The sequence below is a fragment of the Barbus barbus genome (assembly GCF_936440315.1).
Source record: "Barbus barbus genome assembly, chromosome: 33".
Classification (NCBI taxonomy): Eukaryota; Metazoa; Chordata; class Actinopteri; order Cypriniformes; family Cyprinidae; genus Barbus; species Barbus barbus.
This window is the reverse complement of record NC_136761.1, coordinates 24,986,011-25,007,713: the sequence shown is the minus strand read 5'-3', so window position 1 is coordinate 25,007,713 and position 21,703 is coordinate 24,986,011. Positions and strand designations below refer to the sequence as shown.

Below are 21,703 nucleotides of genomic sequence, written 5' to 3'. Positions count from 1 at the left end.
GAATGTAAAGATCATAGGTTGCCTATAGCGTCTAAAAACTACCAAAATGGTACAGTGAAGTTAACATAAACGGGCCGCAATAATGTGGCTCATTTCTGCCTGTCAATAATTATAGTGCTCATTACAAAAAATGAACAAAAGCATGTCACTGTGGGACTGAATATCTCACTGTGTGACAGAGAAATGCATTTTGTTTAAAGTTTATAATCTTTTACAGCCTTCATGTGGATCTCATAATAATGTATCATGTTTCTAAGAACACATATCTGTTGTTTAGTTCAAATATTAGAAGGAAATGAAACTGTAGATCAATAGATATGTGAAAAAACTTATATCTGGAGCAGCTTTGAAGTGCTTTTGCAACCCGTGTATGTTTGGTCGTGTGGATAGAGGTGTGAATGTATGAAGTGAAGCAAGCAAACCAGTGTTAAATCATTACGGAGGCACGTTTAGCAAAAATAAGAAACAGTTTCAAACTTTTTCGTCTGTGCTTTCATCACATCATGACACTGCTGACTGCACAGCAACGCAACATGTTACTACTTTTCAAACATTTTGACATGCCATATTTATATACACACAGGGGATCGCCATGGAAACATCACTGCAATAACCTTCCCCCTTGCTTATTATGTTGTCATGACAGCCATCCCAGAATAGTCCTTTTCAGTTCGTCCCTCCCTCGTGTTTATGACTCACAACCTGCAGGGGAAACCACAACTCAGTCTGTATCTCATGATGTTCCTCCCCTACATTTGCACTAGAACATTAGTACTGGACCTCAAAGAGGGGAACTCCATGAAAACACAAAAAATGTGACTATGGAGACCGCAGTGATCAAAACCATTCGAACGGGGGATGGGGCAAATAAAAATTCTTAAGAGAGTTTCTAGTATTGCATGAAAGCCATATACTAATCTGTAACTAAAACAAAAAAAATATCACATTAATATTGTGGCAGAATGTCTGTACTCATGCATTACTCATGCAAAAACGCTCCCATCCTCCATACTAACAGATGTGCCAGCCGTAATAATAATAATTGCTGTCTTCAGAAGTAACCTACATAAACAGGTAGCCCACGCCCTTGCTGTGCAACAAGCCCTCCCACAAAGAACAGGATGGACCTATTGAAAACTCAAAACTTTGTCTTTGTCTTTGCTTTGTGGTGTACTCTAGATACAATAACCAATAGGTCTGTTATGCCTCAGCAGTGCTGAAAAACACCTGGCACCAGTGTGTGTGGAGTCAACAGTATCTGAATTAATATGCACACCTGTCTGTTAAAAGTCATGTGTCTTTTGAATTAGCGTATGCAGATTATTTTAGGAGAAGTTGTGAATTATATACATATATATATTTTTAGCTTTCGATAATAGCTTCTGTCTTTTTCATATATTGCATGTATGAAAAGGACATTAACAGAAGATTAAAATGCCAGAAAAGATATTTTTTATTTTTATAAAAATTATTTTATTTTAAATATTGATTTTTTTAAATATCTGCATGTAATATTAAAAATGTCAGATATTTTAAAAATTAATTTAAATTAATTTCAGATTTTTAAAAGCACATTTTAAATATCTGTAGTTTTCTAAAAATTAAAAATTGCAGATGTTTATAGAAAATGCAATGAATTCAAATTATCGTAGATAATATTATTTTAGGATTAAACCAATTGCAGATATAAATATATATATCTGTAATTAATCATAAATGACAGATATTTAAAAATACATTTTCTAAAATTAATTTAAATCAGCTGCATATATTAAAAACATGGAAAATATATGCAATTAATAAAAAAAATGCAAATATTAAATTTGTTGTGAAAAAATAAAATAGATAAAAAATAATTTAAATTTAAATAAAAAATGTGATTTAAAAAGTCAAATAATTGCAGACATTTAAAAACATATTTAAAATATTGGTTATTAAACATAAAATACAACCATAAAATCCCTTTTTATTGCAGACTAATTCTACCATTTGCGTTTGGGGAACCGAAACTACCCCTCAACTGATCAGTTGTGAAAAATTGAATATTTTATAACAATGCAACTTTTATTGCTTGGCCTGGCAGGACTATGATTTGTGGCCATTGTGGGGCTGTGGTGAGCATCAATGAAAGCGTTCAGGCTTTATATTAGAGAGTATGTGTACTCCCTGCAGTAAAACTAGCTGTTCTCTGATTTACAAGTAAAAACACAAGCAAGAGTGCACATTTGAGATCACTTTGTTCTGTGCTGTTTTCTTTAAACGTCAAATAAAGTGGCTCCTCTTATCCTCCAGAGTTGATCCCAGGACACACCCAGTAAATTCATCCTCTCTGCCCCTCCTTGTTCTTTTCCCTTCCTTCGCTTCTCGGTATAGTGCTGTGTGCATTGTAGTCATACGGGATGACTCACCCTGACACACCAACCCTGACTGCTGTTATTCACACTAGTTCATACAGGCAGACACACCTATGAGCCACTCACCAGGAAACACCCGTTCCCACATATCCTAGTATTGAACTACTGAGATATTTTTCAGGACTACTCCAGCATCGTTGAGTAATTCGCTTTATCCAAATGAAAAGCATGAGGTCCTCTCGTTTAGCTTACAGTGACTAATCTCTCAAATATGCATTTGCCTCAAACTACAGAGCTTTGTTGCATTTGCTGTGGCCATTTCATGTCTTCTTCTTTTCTTTTCTTTTTTCCTCACATGGTTTTGGAGCTCTGCAGAAAAACATGACTGTTTTGTTCCTTGACATTCTTCGCCTGTTTGTGATCCAAAAGTTATTATTGCATTGGGGAGACAAAACTCCTACACCGACTAGACAACACTGGAACATATGCCCACTGTTCCAGTTGTTTCTCGACTCAAACGGTTTGTCTATTCTTCTGGTTACAGCACATCCAAGAAGGTTTTTAAGTACTGACTTCTGCAATTCTTGTGTATTTCCACTTATTTACTCAAAGCACCACGCGCCACTCCCTTCGCTTCTTTACTCATTTAGAGATTTCATCTTCTGTTTACCATTACACAGCCCTGAATATGGGTGTGACACATGCATTTGTTCACCAAGCCCCTCGGGGTTCTCTCTCTTTGCCTGTCTTTCTGTTTGCCTCAAAACTGACCAACCACCCTCCCACCCCAGAGCCACATGTGCACACCTACGTTGTTTACCTGCATTTCTGGCGTGAGCAATATCTGAGGCAGCTGAAACAGTCACTTAAATGAAGTAACCACAGATGTCTTACTCAATCAAAGACCTTGTGAAACCTATTTTGTGAGATTAGGGCAGGTTAAAATGGAGCAGAACTATTGTACAGAGAGCAGAGAGAGGGTTGTGAAGGAACATGCGAGATGCTTCAGAGAAAAGCAGCTTTTTGACGGGGATGAATGATTGATTTGGTAAAACCTGCAGCAATAGAAGGCCTTGCAGTACACATAACACCGAGAGAACTGTAAAAGTGTCAATGGCAGGGTATATAGATGGAAAGTCTGCTGAGTATTCCCGGTCTTCAGGGTATCTCATCAGCCATGCAAATCCTGTGAAGTTCAATTGCTTCAGGTTAGGTATACATTTCACTTCACTTTTCTCTTAGGCTTACCTTTTATCGAAAAATTTCATACATTTTAAATGCCCAAAATATATTTTAAATATATGATATATGTTGTAAACAGCAAAGGTCAATGAAATATATTTTTGAAATAGAAAATATATTTAGTTTCAACATTCATATACCAAAAAATCTCAGAGGCAAGAAAATACATTTCTAGTCTCACAGTATTCATAATGATTTAATTTTTCATGATTTTTAAAAATATATTGTAAACATTGTAAAGATTTGTATTGTTATATGTTCACATGTTACCGATAATACAATTTTCTTGGATTGAAATATGCAGAGGGCAAAATATATATTTATTATGCATTTAAAAATATATTTCTATATTTAAAATACATTTCACAAATATGCAAAAAATATATTGGACGAAAATATATGTACGTAAATATATTTTGAAACATATTTTTAGCAAATACATTTTTGCCAATTTTGAAATATATTTCAAAATATACAGTTTTGCTTCAGTTCTATATATTTATATATACACAAAACAATCTTGGCTACTAATTTTCAAGAAAATGCCACCAGATTCATCAAAAAGCACTTCACAGTGCAGCCATGGCCTACTGGTTAGAGAGTTGGACTTGTAAACACAAGGTTGCAGGTTTGAGTCTCAGGTCTGGCAGGGATTGTTGGGTGGGGAGTGAACGTCCAGCGCTCTCAATACCACGACTGAGGTAAGATCCTTGAGCAAGTCACCGAAGCCCCAACTGCTGCATTGGCTGCCCACTGCTCCGTGTGTTCACTTGGATAGGTTAAATGCAGAGCACAAATTCTAAGTATGGGACACCATACTTGGCCACACGTCAGGTCTTTTCCTTTCCTTTCATATTGCATCAAGACAATGACCCAAAACACCCTGCCAGTTCAGTCAAGGAGTTTATCAGGGCAAAAAAATATGAAGTCTTTGATTGCCCAAATCAGTATCCAGATTTAAATCCAATTGAATACGAATTTCACCATCTGAAGAGGAGAGTAAAGGCAGAAACTGTTGGAATTGGCTACATTAAAGGCTGGGAAAAGCATTTCAAAGGATGAGAGCAAGAGTCTGGTGATGTCTATGGGTCACAGACTCACTGCTGTGATTGTGCGCAAGGGATCTGCAACTAAATAATAGCTTTTAATCTTTTATATCTGCCTTATGTTCAACTATCCAAATACTTATGCTCACATCAATGAGTGGGATGAACTCTAAAAGTGCTGTTCTTTTTATTTGGTAAAACGTATATGCATTGAAACGGCTAATAATAAAACGTGACATTCCGTAGTTTAGTCTCATATTCATCTTTTAATCATATTGATGTCTTGACTCCACAGCAAACTTTTGTCTTTACTGTTCCAATACTTATGGAGGACACTGTATATATATATATATATATATATATATATATATATATATATATATATATATATATGCATAATACATTTTTGTGACGAATACAAATGCACATACTATTATTTGCAGCATTGCAAACAGGCTTCTGTTAGCTAGATGGAGGGCATGCATGTTCAAAGGTTTATGCTCTGAATTGCACATTATTGTCTCAGTGAACTGTCACAAGTTAGCCTAATTAAATTTAATTGAATACTAGATTTATCATGTTCACAGTCTTTATTATTTGAGTTAATTAGGTTAATTATTCTATTTATTACATTTATGGTTTGTCATTATGACCGTCCGTAGTTTGTGCCTGTTTTCTTACTAATAGTTTTTCTTACTTATTCAATGAAATGTGCTAAATAAAAATAGGAAGAGTTGATAACAAACAGAGCTTAACAATACATATTTAAATCATTCAACTGTAGGATTTCTGAGTTAAACAGATGAAGCTCCACATTATTGTAATAAATTCCTGTGACATTATTCTAGCTTTCTTGACAGCAGGGTTCTGACTCATGATTATATAACGTTGTAGAAAAAAAATACAGATTGTATCTTGGCGTACCAGTGTTATATTGTAATTTAGGCCTTGTTTGTTGGTTCAATACCTTATTCAAATAGTAAACTGAATAACCAATTAGTAGCCTAATTTAGTAAATTAGAAAAGAGGGAACTGTGTGAACGGTTTGAATTAGTTGTCTTTGTACCTTGATTAAAATTAAATAAATTAACAAATAATGTGTAATGTGTTAACTTTAGCAAGAGACATGCACAAAAATCATTTAGCAAAATACATGAATAAATAAGATTCAATTATAGTACAAATGAAACTAGTCTTTTGAACAGATATTACAAAGAAAATGTATTTTATAATTCTAGAATATGCATTTATTTGAAAAAGCTAATTTGTCTTTTATTTATAAAATTGCTGAAAACAATTATTTGCAAATAAAGATGGTTAAGCTTAAGATTGTATCTCATATTATTTAAACTGTGAGTAACATCTAACATTTTACATTTAGAAAACGAAGTATGTAAATGGTTTAAGTTTAAAACACTCAACACCTAACAAGCTTTGTAATATTCTTGATCACGTTTAGGCCATTTTTCTTACTTATTCAAAGAAAAATCATTAAAGTGCATTGATGTTTCATCAATCCAGCGGTCACAAAATAAGACTGAAACTCTCCTCAGAGATTTACACTGGATTGTCTATTATGAAAATGGTATGGAAATTATGCTGGACTAGCTGAAAGAGAGCACTATATCCATGTTTACAGACACAATGAACACATTATCAAAGACAAGAATCACATCTTCAGATGTCTACAAATATTTGACCTTTGTCATTAAAAAAATGAAATCTTATCAAATAAGCTAAGCAAAATTCACAAAAACTCTCATAAACGAATCCTATACACTAATATTTTTATCAGAAGAACATAAAGCACTGCATGTACTGTACATGGCAGATCTGCTCTCCAGCAGTTTCTAAGTAAACTGCACATGTAAGTTGTGCAATATGTAAAGTAAGTTGTGTCATTTTGTGACAAAGAATGAAAGTATATACACATACATGACAGTAAGCACAAGCCACTTTAACACATATGACAGCTCAGTATGCATACAAAGGCAGAGATGGCCAGTATTTGAAATATGTATTTAATTACTAAATACGTATTTTGTAATTTTTCATTTTGCTGGACAAAAAATAAATAAAAAAATCAAAAGTAATGTGTAATTAAATACTTTGAGAGATAATATGTTGTATTTGAAATACTCAAAATACATAATCAAGCAGGCCTATTTTTTTTCTCAGATAAAACAATATCTTTCTTCAAACACACAAAAACACATTATTTATACATGCATTTATTTTACACACCAAGCTTCTCATTTACATTTCCTTGCATTTATAACACACCTGTACACACAAATACCATATAATTTTGATTTTGTATATGGTGTCTTTCAAAAAATTCTATATTATTATTTCCTATTTACTTATTCTATTTTTAGAATCTGTATCTTGACTTGTCACTGTCATTCTGTTTGTGCTGTTGAAGCCTCTGTCACCAAATCAAATTCATTGTATTAGTAAACATACCTGGCAATAAAGTTCTTTCTTCACCTGTGTTAATAGTACTGCCAACTATACCCTGTCATAGTTTTCGGCTAGATGCAAGCGAATCATGTCCTCTTGTAATCCATTTTTGCACAAAAAAACATAATTTACTACTTTATTTCCCAAAAAATATTATTTAAACACGTGTTGTGGTATTCTAGTGAACACTTGATGTGCTTTGTGTTGACGCGAGTCTTCTTTGGCATGAACACAACACAAATATGTTTTATTGCTTTTGTGAACACAATGCAGATCAATATTTTCATAAATAAAGTTTTAAATTATGTTTTATTGTGCAAAGAAAGCACTCATGTTGCTTAATAACATGGAGGTTAAATCACTGAATCACATGTTTAGTTTAAGGATGTTTTTCCAACCGTTCTGGGCTGGGAATGTGTAAGTTGCGTTGGTGCCCATGAAGGGAAAGCTCTCGGATTTCAAGGTCTTACAGGTGTGAACTGACATAAGGGCGAGTAATTAATGACAGCATTTCCATTTTTGGGTGAAATAAACCTTTAATTCGTCCATGGTTCCAATTGGAATAAAATGAAAGAAGCTTTTGGTGCTCAGTGCGAAGTATACTATCAGATATTATTACTCACTGAATGTTATTACAGGACAGAAGAAAATGTTGCACTAGAACTTTACTTGCTAGCTGACAAGTGACATTAGCTTGCTTGGCAAAAGTTAGCTACTTGTTTCTAGAGACAAACTAAAGATTTTCAAGTATTAAATTAAAATAAATATTATTGCTAATATCTGAACAGCATGTAACGAAAATTAAAAACTGAAAGCGTGTTGACTAATTATTATGTGAATGACTCAGGGTGCTTTTGCTGGGAAACTGTCATTGCAGTGTAATTTTAATGAACCTCATCTGTCGACATGATGTCAGTGAATCTCACTGGCCGTTGCTCGCTGGCATTACTATGGAGTGTGTGCAAGAGCATGAGCAATGAGTTAATGACCGCAGTTTACTTAACGGCCACCACTGGTGTCGATAATAACAAGGGTTTCTGTGTTCTACCTAGAGCCCTTTAACAGCTAAATATCAGCATTTTCAGGAGTTAATCTTTTCTGTTGACAGTGAAATAGCTTGAGCCATTCTCTTGAGTATTGAATATGACAATATGAACAAAACAGAATGTAATGCGAAGGCTAGTTGTCACATGGGATAGTCACTTCTCAGCCACCATAAGATTTAGAGTCAAATTACACAAAAATGTGTTTTTTAGAAGGGGGCTGATTTAGTTTGAACATCTAGTTAGAGGTGTCCAAACTTTGGGAGGGTTTGCTTTCCTCGGCACACCTGGCTAGAAGTTTCTAGTATGCATCAATATCAGAGCTTGATTAGCTGGTTCAGATGTCTTTAATTGGGGTTGGAGCTAAATTCTGCAGGACAGTGGCCCGCAGGACTGGACTATAGTTCAAAACTCTATATTCTTCTGAATTCTATTCTGTAAAGTAAAATTTCAGTATCGTCATGTTTTTTTTTTTTGCTTTATCTATAATAAACTGTATTTTGCAACATGGTAGTAAGCTATTTTCTGTGAATGTGCGAGACTTGATTCATTAGCTGATAAAGGTAAACAACTTGAAGAATAAATTGGTAAAACATTTTGTGCCACAAACCAGTGTGTTTATGATCATGATAATAAATTAATCAATCAATTAATAAAATAAATAGGTAACACTTTATTTCAATAGTCCACTTTAGACATTCTACTAACAATAACTTTGCAACTACATGTCTACTAGCAGTCATTAGAGTATTAGTAGACTGTCTGCGTCATATCTGCTAACACTTTATTTTGATGGGTCTACTTTGCAAGTATGTCAACTTATTCTACTAACCCTAAATCTACCCTACTGAGAGTTAGTAGACATGTAGTTGCAAATTAATGAGAATTAGTTGACATGTAGTTAGAAAGTTACTATAGAATGATTAAAGTGGACTAAAGTGTATCCGAAGTGAGCGACACATTATAAATAAAAATGGCCACGCCCACTCACATTAAAAATTATGTGGATTGAGTAAACAATAAAATAAAAGTGAGAACCATAAAATTAGACCAGCATCAACAGTCAAAAGATACAATGAAAACTATTTCCCCCCTTTACTATGAGATTACGATCATGTGCCACCTAACCATGTGATATTTGTAGTGCACATCTAATAGATGTTACACTTACTGTAAGTTTAAATCAATTTCTGTACAGGTACATACCTTAAAATCATGACTATTTCATGACCAAAAAATATTTCCACCATTAAGCCAAAAAAATTAATAAATAATTGAACACGCCTTTTATAGGTTCATAATTACACATTTCAAAACACTTAACAAATTACCTCAATAAAGACATGTCACCAACCTTATAATTAAAATGCCTGCTGTCCTAAAAACACAGTTCAAACTTTTAGTTAAAATCTGTTTCTAACCTATATTCACGTGCTTTATCGATGTGTTAAACATACATGCCACTCAAACAGTGGGTGGGCTGGACTAAAATTATAAAGGACCACTCCCTGCTTCACCGTTACCCCCGCCTTCTTCTCCAGAGAAGAGCTCCACAGCCCTAGCCCAAACTCTGCCATTCTCCATAGCCCGGAGTTACAAGCACACTGAGGAAAAACCAGCACGAATGTGAGAGAAAGAGAGAGAGAGCAAGTGACAAAGTAACGAATAAAACCAGACAAATATAAAGGGAGGCTTCGCGCCTCGAGAGAATACACGAATACCTTCAAGTTTAGTTTAGAAAGCGTGGTGGGAAACTTTTCTGGGCTGTGGCAGAAAGCTGTGGACCGCTTAAGATGCCAGAGCAAAGGTGTTGAACTTTCCAGGTGAGTTTGTGTATCTCTTGAAGTTACTTAGTTATGCAGTTGTGTCATGAAACGCGCACGCTGCGTAAAGTCCTTTTCCAGAGACTGCCTCTTGACTTATTATATGCTCAGTTATGCGTAATAACGTCATATGTTGGTTTATTGTGTCTCTGAAAATCTCACAAACTGTATTGTTGAACATGAAGAGGGTGGGTGTGTATCTGCTCAGTAATTGTCATCTGTTGCGCACGTTTTTTTCTCCCCAACAATACAGAATTGTTCAGAATTAAGCGTTTAGTTTCTTAAGCTTGACCTACTGAATCACTCTGAAGAAGCATGAGTCACAATTAAGGCAAATTTTCTGGGGTTTTGCATGTCATGCAAAGGATACACCCAAGTTAAAACAGTGCAACGTGGATATGAAGAAAGCCTGACTTTGGTTGCATGACTTTGCCCACACTGTAAAATAAAACGAATATATTTGGATTAAAAGAAAGCTATCTACTAATTTTCATAAAAAAAAACGTATATACAGTGACTTAAACGCATGTCACACTTGCATAGATTTTTAACTTTCCTCTTGAAAAGGAGCATTATCCTGCCGTACCAAATCTGGTCATAGCTCAAGATTTTTGGACCGCGTCAGCACATATTCTACACTGTGGGTGAATTGTTTTCTCATATTTTACTCTTCTTTTTTTTTAATATATGAAATGTTCATTTGTTTTAATCATCCTTGTTACCTTATGAAATGTGATAGTTTTAATTTAATTAGCAAATTCTTTAACATTTTGCCTTGATTTTCTTAACCTGGAACCCTGTCCAGGGTGTGGGTAGTGAGTAAGAGGGGTGAAGGGAGGAGGGGGTAATGGAATGCAGTGGTTTGGAAAGACTTACTAATTGAAACCAGGTTTGAAGCACACAGGGAGAAAGTAAGGCTTGCTATGGAGAAGAAAGAGACTGCTGCATGACTTTAGTTATGGAGCTGTTTTGCAGTAGGATGACTGAAATTTAGTTATATAACAGAATAAGAGAATGAAAGGAATAGTTAAGAGTAAGAAGGACAAAAAGGGGGGAGTTGGAGATAAGTGCTGATAGTTTGGAGATGTGTATGGAGTGTTGACGTCCAAAAAGCTGTTTATCTGATTTAAGCTATCTTTTAAAAATGTTTGTGAGCAGATTTTTCATCAGAGGAACATTTAGAGCCCATCCCCCTTCTCTTGCCACACCCAAAGCTTTCTTCTGTTATGTCAGGACAGATGACTCTATAGCAGACTAAAGCAGTCAAACAGTAATAATGTACGGTTTTAAAGTTCTGCTGGAGTAACTTCAAAAATAAAGTTAATTTTAATTTCTTTTTAACATTTTCGGTATGTGTGGTTGCCACATTCATGTTCATGTCTTTCAACCTTGGTTGTATTTGAAGGTTACAATGTGTTTTGTTTAAAACAGAACAGGATGCTTCTTGCTTATCTTGAATGATTAGGATTTGAATGTTGAATGGAAACAAAGTTTTGGGGTCTGTGTGTCATTATATGATGCAGGATTGTCCTGGAAGTTTACAGTGGAGGCAAAACTTTCTCCTTCTCTGTGTTGATAGGTCAGATTATTGTGTACTTCATAGGAACATCTATTCTAGCGTGAAACGGAAAGAGCCTGGACTGGTGCACACTTCCTTTGTCGTTTCCTTAAAGGCTTGTCGAGGACTTGCGGTGACAACGCCAAGGGCGGAGTGGCAGGCTATTGTAGCTGAGTGTTTAATTCGCTGTTTGTTTTATTTTTTCTATAATGGTAATGAATGAAAGAAATCAATTCTCCGTGAAATTGTAATTATGATCCATCGCAGATAAGTTGTCAGCACGGTGCCGCACAGGATGTAGGGATCATTTGAAGAGTTTTGAAGTATGAAGTCTGAGACTTGAATTATCTTAGTACGCATCTTCCTGTTCAGACAGACCCTGGAGTTATCATCATTCCATGGTTGAGAAATACTGGCTTGAAGCTAAAACGGAGTTGGACAATACACTATCTGTTTGCCAATATGGCTCTGAGTCAGAGTCAGGCATTCATATTTCATCATTTTCCATATTGACTGAGTTGTGTTGTAACAGCTTGGCACATGTGCCTCGATCATTTTTTTTTTATATTATAATAATTGTTGGCATTTCCAATTGATTCAATTTACCGAGTTACACTTTTCTTTTTTTTAAATAGGCCTCCTTATTTTGATTTTTAAAAAAATATATTTTTGTACTATCACAATGTTGAAATTTATTATTTTATTTATTATACATTTTGGACCTCAGATAGTCAGATTTCTTTTTGTACGTGTGCCTATGACATAAACAGTACTTCCATTGTATTTCTGCAATTCAGTTTGGATTACTAGATTACGTTTGTTGTCAGCCTTGAAATAGAAGATAGGGTCTGCATTTCATTAAAGTTTAATATCACATGACCTTAAGATGGTTAGGCTTCAATGTCTGTCCAAGGCTGTTATTTTTGCCCTGACTTTAATGCTTCAATATGTACGAGTCTTCTTGTTTTCAGACAGTTACTTTTGGAAACGACTTTTGGTGCTTTGTATGCACAAACCATAATTTAATGATGCAGCAAGGAAGTAGGTTATGTTGTAGCCAAGTTGAAATACATGCACCAACTTGCGTGACATGTTATTTCCTGTTAACCACACCTGCCATTGCTGCACGATATAATAGATTAAATGTTGATTTAGGTTTATTGTGCACTTTTAATTGACTAAGTACTTTGTGCAAGTGTGCTAACTAATTCCATATCAATGAAAAACTGTAAAGATATGCACTGCAGTGACACTTGATATGTTTTCTAGGCTCCAGTGAGTGATGTAAGAGCTGCTTGTGGATGATGAAAGTTGCACACTGATTTTAAAAATTCATTTTTAAGACAAAGTACACAGCGAGGCCATAGTTTAATAGTTCTAATGCATTCCAAAGTGTGCTGTAAGGTGATTTAATGATCAGAATGTCTTGATGTAGAATAAGTGTTTGGCTACAGCTCGTACTACATCACGCCATGTCAGCAATGTAGGTATGCACATCTACTTGTTTACAACAAACCAAGGACACTGGCTGCGGAGGTTAGATAGTTCCATGTGCAGTTTACATGAATTTGTTTCTAGTTGAATTGTAGATAAGCAGAGCGTTTGGATATGACTTATTTGGAAGTTTCAAACCACATGCCTTTTCACTTCTACAAAACGCTTGGCAGTGGGTGAGACAGACCTAACTATAAAACCAGCGGATGGCAAATGAAATATAATGCAGCCTGAGCTGGTAAGAGAACCACCTTGCGGTCAATCATCGCTGCGTATTTGATTTCTGACTCATATCCTTTGAGTCTGTTTGAAAAGCCTTGTTAACAGGATAAACAAACAAGTCAGTACTATAGACAAAAAACGTGCCTCAATTCAAGTGAAAGCCTTTAGCTAATATACATGTATCTAAAATATTTATATGTTTAAGGCTTCGTGATGCTATATAATATATTTCACCAGAGCATGTTTTTATGGTTTCATCTTTGTCTTCTGTTTGTTCCTCTAAATGGGTGATATTTCCACAATGAGATTGAAAGCGTACGTCTTTGCACGAGAGTTTGGTCACTTGTGGTTTTGAATTGAGTCCATGTGGAAGTAAAAGTGGAACTTTTAACCAAATCGTATTTATCCGTTTTCATGTATCAGCTCTTGCTTTGTCAGAAATGAATAATGAGCATTTAAGGGAGAAATATGACTTACACTTGTCGTATTAAATAACATCCTGTAATTTTCTTTGGAAAAACCATGTCTGCTAAAAGGCGAGCAACCAAGCAACTCCTGTAGGCAAAGCCTAATGGCCACAATTTGTTATTGCATTGTGTAATAGCTGACAGTATGTGTGTGTCTCTTATTAAACTTTACAACACTTTAATGGAAAAAGTGTGGCATGAAACGCTTGCAGTAGCTTTTCTATAATTAGTGGTCTGGTGGTTTGTCCAATAATTCTATCACTTATCTAACACGCAGCATTGCTGAATCTTTATGAATGTAGATTTATAGTTGTGCAATTTCTCCCATTTACATTGGCGCACTAAGAGCTTTTAGATTTTTTTTTTTACCTCTTTTGTTGTGCATTATCAGTGTCATGGGGGTTTCTGTTAGTCTTTACAAATTGTGGAAATCAGCTTGCTGATTTTAAATGAAAATTAAATGAAAATGACCCTGCTCCATTGGCTGTTAGTAAGTGGAAACCATGAAAGAATCCCCTGTTTTTGTACCCAGCTCAGACCCACTGGGTGATTTGAGTGGTTGGGTAGAGAGTAGGACATTGCTTTGGAGTTAGTCACAGCAGGAGAGGTTGGGCTCTCGTCCAGTTGGCCTGACGGCTCTATCAAGGAATGCGTGTGACTGGAGGCCTGGGTGGGGCTCGCAGCTCACTGTGCGCTATGTGCGGGCTGAGAGATGGTGAGTGTGGAGTTTCTCATTGTACGGAGGGCGTGTCCCCCTACTTTGGATTTGCGATGTTCGTCGTCTGTGTTGTGTCATAAACTCTGCTCCTTTTAGAGTTGCACAGTTGTTGCCAAAACGATCTCTGCCAGATGGAAGCGTTGTGGTGTCGTCTGACACATTTAGACCCGTGATTATGGTCGCATTATTTTCTAGTACCAGTCTTTCTCATGCACGACAATACGAACTATACATGTATATTTATTCTGTGAAACTGAACTTTTTTTTTTTTTTTTTTTTTAAAGCTAGATGGCATTCTTTAACTTTCTGAAATTTGACATGCGCAATAATCTGTAAGTAATTATCGCTGATCGTGTTTGTAACATGCAGTTTTGTTCAGCTAGCTCCACCTTTAGTGAGGTGACAGCAAACTTGATACAACTAAGTACTGGGCTCATATATGTCACCCGTTTGAGTGTACACAGCTGCTCTGCCAAATGTTGTTCTTTGCAAACAGCCTCGTCCAGACTGGCCTTTATCACAGCGAGCCCATGACTATTTCAGTCACAGCTCAGAAATATCCATCCGTTAATGAAACAACAGGATAGTGAGAGGTTCTAGCAATGGTTTCCAAATAAGACGTTGGAGGTAGTTGAGTTTTTTTCTACTTTTGTGACCCCACAAACCTGTGAAGAGCCGTTTACTTTAAAATAGCTGGTCATTTTCAAGATGTATTGTAACTCCCCAAGTGAATGCTTTTGTAAATATTTAGAGCAAAGGTTTGCCCATCCTTTTTGAAAGGGACAGAGAGGTACTTCATTATAAGTTAGGGTAAGTATACAGTTTGCTTGGGATGGCTTTAAATGATTACTTTTGCTGTGAACAGTTGTTTTCTAGCAGAGTCGGTAACAGTGGAATAGTAATAGAGAGAAGTGATATCAGGGCAGGTCCCTGCAAGCATATACCTGTCTGTGCTGATTCCAGCGTTTGTTTGCAGTGCTAGTGTTACATTATGTCTTTTCATGCTTTTCTGCTGTAGGGGAAACCTCTCAATTTCAAGTAACCACATCTGTGGTCTGACCCAAGTCGTAACGTTTTATTATTATTATTATTATCATTTTGAATTATATTAGTATCACTGAAACCACATTTCACTGCTCTTTGTCATAGTGTTCACAGAAACGCACATGTATCTTGTCTTGTCATGCATCGCTGCCTGAAAGACACATTTATGAAACGAAACAAATTCCCAACATTTCTCTAGCATGGACTGAAAGACTTAGATATCTCTTTGTCCTCAGCCTCCTCCATGCAGAAATGATCAAACGCTAAATTGGAAGAAGACACGGGACAGCTTCAAAGGCCAAGGAGTGTGAAGGACAATTCAACACTTTAAAGATTTAAAGAATGTGCATGAGAGCTTATAAAACTTGCTCTTGAAAAGTTTCTGTTCATGATGCCTGAGTTGTGGGAGTATTATATTAGGTGTTTGGTACAAAGTCACTTGACTTAATCTTGACAAAAGCCTCACAGCTTATGGCTTTCAACAATTGACACTTATCATTTTTGAGTAACTGGAGAAGTACATTATTAAAGCAAATACTGAGTGGAGCAAATACTGCTTGAGAGAGAGGAGTTGTTTCCCACGTGAGTTGGCCGTCTAAACGTTTTTATTTTCATGACATCAAACGTAGCAAACAAAGTCCTAGATGAGTGTAAGAGTTTATCTTTTAGTATAAGGCAACTACAAAATGTGTTCAGAGCACAGTGTGGACTTGCAGCCATGTGAAGCAGAGTTTATTTTGAGGGAGTGATGCTGTTAATTGTATTTAACAATAGATAGTTATCAAACTTAATATTAAAACACAAAAGTAATTGTGACTTTCAGTAGTCAGACTAGTCGGACAATTATTCAACAGCAACATCCAGAGGAAACGTTTAAGGTTGTGCAGACACGTGCAAGCTTCTGTCTTTGGTTTGTGCAAAGGAAAAGCCCCGTTTTATGCGCTCGTATTGTAACCGTTTCAGTCACTGTCGCCCTCTTAGGGCAAACAAAAGTATAAAGCCAACTAGGGTGGGGCTGCATTTTTAGGAAAAAGGAAATAAAGTCAGTTTGATCCACTAGCTTAAGGTCTCGAAACCATGCAAGCAAAACTATTATAATTAAGCCTTTTGCTTTAAAAGATAAAAGTGAGATACTTGAGTTGAATGTACATTTTGTAATTGATGGTTTTGGGTTGATTTTGGCTTATGACTAATTGATGCATTTAAATATTTACTTATTTACTTTCATTACATCTGATTTCCCTCTCCTTTCTTGCTTTCTTTCAGAATATAAAGGAAGACGGGAGAGCGTTTGAGCATTAGCCTTGGCAATTCAGTAGGTTCCCTTATCTATTAGTTTATGACATGCATAAAACATCAGCTATAAACCTTCTGCCAATTAAATCAAGTCACCTTTATTTACATAGCGCTTTTAACAATACAGATGGTGTCAAAGCACTTAACACTTAACAGTATCAAATTGGAGGATAGAGTGTCAGTAATGTATAATAATATTAAACACTCTAAATTTTCAGTTAAAGGCATTTCATTATTGAATTCAGTGATGTCATTGTCTAGCTCAGTTTAGTTTAAATAGTATCTGTGAAATCAAATTGACGATAATCGCTAGAAATCAAGTGTCCCCAACTGAGCAATAGAGTTCAGAATGTCTATGAATGCTGATCCTAATGCATCTTTTTCATTATCGACATGGATATTAAAATCGCCAACAATTAAGACTTTATCTGCAGCCAGTACTAACTCAGATAGAAAATCAGCAAATTCTTTAATAAAGTCTGTGTGGTGGTCTGTATACAGTAGCCAGTACAAACATCACAGGGGATTTATCACTAACACGTGTTTCTCTAGATAATGTTATACGCAGCACCATAACTTCAAACAAGTTATACTTTCCGAGAAATACTGAGAATATTGAGATAAACTGTAGCAACACCTCCCCCTTTACCTTTTGGACGTGGCTCATTTTTATAACAGTAATCTTGGGGGGTAGACTCATTTAAAGTAATGTATTAATCTGGTTTTATCCATGTTTCTGTCAAACAGAGCAAATCTAGGTTATGATCACTGATCAAATCATTTACAAAAAGTGCTTTTGTAGAAAGGGACCTGATATTCAGTAAGCCAAGTTTTATCAGTTGTTTCTCTGTATTGTAAACTTTTTTTATTTGTCGAACATCAATTATATTGTTTCTCCTAATTTGGTTTGAACGTTTTCTGTATTTTCTAGTTCGTATCTATAGTGTGATATCTAGGTGAAGGAGTCTCTTAGTTGTAAGACAGTGGATTGAATGAAAGCATAAGCAGTAACGCCCACTTGTCTTTCAGCAAGAATTGCTGGATGTATGTTATGTCACACAATTATGATTAATGCGCCAACCAGTTAAGGTTTATAATGGGTTCCCTCCACTTTTCAGGTCCTTTTGGTCCTTTTTTACAAAAGTAATTCAAATCTGGGGGTTTCCTTTTTTTAGTGTTGTTTGAATCTTTCGTTCTCCAGTACGATGGTCGTTGTTGCTAGACCTCAAAGCTTGGTCCCGATTACAACTCAACAGTTCACAATGATGTGCTCTATTTCATTGCTGAAGTCTTATGATTGTACAAACACTGGAGGCATTATGGAGTGTCTGCTTACATGGATCATAGCAGATCATATGATTTTGGGTAAGAGCCATCTGCTTTAAGGAAATACCCTCCAATAATGCTCTGGTAGTGACATGGTTTATACTCTTGTGAAAGCTAAAGGACATCTCACTTATACAAAGAAAGATAATCTGCGCTATACTTGGTGTCAGAGTTGTTTTGAGCTCAATTTCTGTGGTTAAGAGAAAGTAAGATGTGCCTGCTTGGGCACAGTTAATGTGTTGGGCAATGGTCTAGTGGCTTGTAATGTGCCTCTGCTCCGTGATTGTTCCGTGTTTCAGTCATGGATGTACACAGTTTACTCCTCCGAAAGAGCACTGTGAGGATTTGTGACAACAGCCGCTGTGCATATGGTACCGTGGACTATATAGGTTTAAAAAAGTGTAAAGGAAGTAGAACATGCATGTAGTGTGGTACAGGAATGTTGAAGGAGGGTGTGGCATCATGTTAAGAGGCAGAACATAGACCAGGCTTGGAGTGAAATAATAAGCTTTTGCGCTGCTTGCTAGGGAGTTCTTAAGTACACAGCAATGTAGGTTTTTCCCTTCTCCTTTTGTAAATATCAGCTTTAGCCAACAATAATAAGGCACTTTTTCAGGCTTGGGTTTCACAGCTTTCATGTCCCATGTGTAGCATTTCTACCCCTGTGGACTTTGAGAGGTTTTACTAAAATAACATTAAAAGACTTAATGTCTATTAAATGTAAAATATCATGCATTATTCGGTTGCATGTGATGATGCTAATCCTTTTTTTTATAAAGCATTTAGAATTTAAGTCACATAATCAAAGTAGATTTAATATGAAACTAACGTTTCTGTCAGAATTCCAGGTCCAGCCACAGTAAAATGTGTTAAATTATAGTAATATTGATGTGTAGTTGTAGTGTCCTGTTGTTTTCTCCTTAGCAATGATTATAATTTTAAAGCCGTCTAACAGCCTCTAATAGTGCATTAGTATAAATAGAATATTTTGTGTACAATTCAAACGGAGTGCAGATGTTCTGTAGTCTGTGCTGTACTGTCAAGGGAAGCATGGTTGACTCTCTCAAATGATCTGCTCTGTACTGTCCTGTCTCTGGAGTATAATGGTCGACATGGACACAAATCTAGCCTTCTTTCACCCCAATGGGAAGCATATTTAGTGGAAGGCATGTGGTATTTATAATTTTGAGGCATGTGGTATTTATAATTGATAAAATACACAAAATTTCTCTAGTCGTTTATGAATAATCAGTTTTCCGATTACCCAGTTTCCAGAAGACAGAGACTGTATATTTTAAATGCATATATCTGTTCAACTTTGTTAGTGTTTAGATACTTGCATATAGATGAACTCAAAACTAATAGACAGACTAAAAGCAACTTTATCAATTTATTTACATTTCTGCAATTCCTTGATTGCTGCTGAAATTATTTCAAATTACGTAATTTTTTAGAATTAACTATTTATCATTAGCTTCATGAATGGTTCAGTTGCACCTAAGCCTTTAATATTTGCAGCATTGTTTTCACATTTTATTTTGAGCGTGTACATTTCTTCATTAATCCACTAAGGTCAGGGTCAGGCTCATTTCAGAAGTGAGTATACTTACTATTTTGAGTCAAGGGAGCATTTGGATTTCTTGAATAACTCTTACATTCTGTATGGCATTCTGGAATACTTTATTCTAACTGATCAATCATGTTATTGAGCAAAAATGTTTTTTGTAATGACCGTTGAGCTATATTTTTGACTGTTGTCTATGTCAACATAATGAGACTACTACTCGTATCTTTCTTGGCAACAAAGTGGGAAATGGGACATTGACTACACAGTACTTGACTTGAGTTCTGCTTCGCTTTTGGTATAACAAGATGGTGATATTTATTTTATTTATTTTTGTGTCACTGGCAAACGTTTTCATAAAATAAACTAGTGCCTCATTTGCCAATGTGGAGTGAAATATGAATGTAGGTGTTTTCATATCCAAGAGGTCCTGTGTAATTGCAGGGTGGATGATTCTCTGAAACAAAGAACTTTCTGTGTTGAAAGCTGGAATGGCAGGCCCACATGTCAGCTAAAAAACTCTGAAGCAATGTTCATCAAGAAAGGACCTCCCAGATCTACAGGCTACAGTCTGATTTTCATTTCATGAACATCAGATTTTTTAGATGCGTTCAATCTGTGTATTAAACTGAGATTAATGCATTTAACGACAAGTTATTGCTCTTATTTTAAAGCTTTTTCTCCCCATGTGGTTTAGTGCTTTTTGAAACTGAAGAAAACCGTGGTATACAGATAACTCCGTTCTTGCTAGAAAAACCACTGCTGTGTTCCCAAACAGAAATCATGCTTGTGTACTTTCACTTTGTTGGAGACTATATTGCCATCTGGTGGTCTCGGTTTGATACTCATTTACTGTTGTTCAAAAAAATAAACAAAAAATGTTTTTTTTAATTATTATTATTTTTTATTATCAAGACACTAACTTTTTTTCTTTTTTTGTGTTAAGGAAAGAACAAGGGCTGACACGGTCCACACAAGGGGACAGGTGAAGAAGTTACACATTTAGAGGTATACAGAATGAATAGTTAGATGTGTTTTAGCTATGTGATGTTAATAGCTACATGTAATTTACAGCAAAGCACTACAATTTTCAGTAAATTTTTTTAAATGTATTTTTCAGTTACTGAAAAATACTTATCACTTTTTTTTTTAAACTGTTTATAAGGTAATTTTTCTCTAGAAAAAAAGCTTATGCTCATTTTAACTCATTCAACATGAAACTGTATAGTAGTCAACATATATATTTGGTATTGTAATAATTACTATGTTTTACTGTTTCATTGTCTATTGTGTAATTTCTCATTTTATTTATTTATAAGATGGCTGACGAGCAGGACACACGGGAAGTGCTTTTCCCACAGTGGATAGGCACCGATACGCTTGGGCTCACCATAGAACAAAAAGGTCAAGGAGAGATTTTTGTCAAAGAGGTGAAAGATGAGTCCCTTGCTGCACATACTGGGAAAGTATATGAAGGTATGAAGTCAAAATAACCCTGCAGGTTGTAATGTAATGTGCAAACATTTTGAAAATCGAATTTTCTAACATTTCTTGAATGTTTTGATTCTCCGAACAACATTGGCCACTGCCCTTTTTGTTTTTTTGTTTTTTCTTAAATGAAGTCTTGAAAATTAATGTTCTTGTAGGTCTTTCAAATATAATTTATCTTTTGTAAATCATTTAGTTTAAACTTACCATGTACTGTTTTTTTTTTTGTCACAGGTGACCAAATTGTGGGGGCCACCATTTACTTTGACAACATGAGCTCAGAAGAAACATCTGAACTACTAAAGACTCTAAACCGACATAAGGTTGGACTAAAATTACAAAATAAGTCTGGAGACAAGTCACCTTGCCGTTCTCCAATGGGGACATTGTCATGGGAGGGACGTGGAGGGTTAGGAGGCTCTAGTTCAGACATTCTTCTGGTAAGGTGGCCTCGTAAAGTGTAGATTTTAGTATGACCAGTACTTCACTTCAATTCATTTAACAGACTAAATTTAACTGAAATGTTTTACACAGTTCTCTCTTACATAAATTTCA

At 35.6% G+C, this 21,703-nt stretch overlaps 1 protein-coding gene across 4 annotated transcripts in view; it reads left to right on the top strand.

The window, feature by feature from the left end:
- Positions 1-9,687: 9,687 nt before the first annotated feature.
- Positions 9,688-21,703, top strand: part of LOC306853367 (neuroblast differentiation-associated protein AHNAK-like) — a 35,773-nt gene continuing 23,757 nt past the window's right edge. The window contains exons 1-5 of one of the 4 annotated variants that reach the window (XM_079390709.1): positions 9,688-9,971; positions 16,741-16,789; positions 20,607-20,668; positions 20,980-21,136; positions 21,383-21,588. In XM_079390709.1, the coding sequence (XP_079246835.1) occupies positions 20,980-21,136; positions 21,383-21,588 (363 nt within the window). In that variant the 5' untranslated portion in view covers positions 9,688-9,971; positions 16,741-16,789; positions 20,607-20,668. Of the gene's footprint in view, positions 9,972-10,273; positions 10,612-16,740; positions 16,790-20,606; positions 20,669-20,979; positions 21,137-21,382; positions 21,589-21,703 lie in introns of those variants that run through there. The other 3 variants (XM_079390710.1, XM_079390708.1, XM_079390711.1) reach the window with 3 other exon arrangements.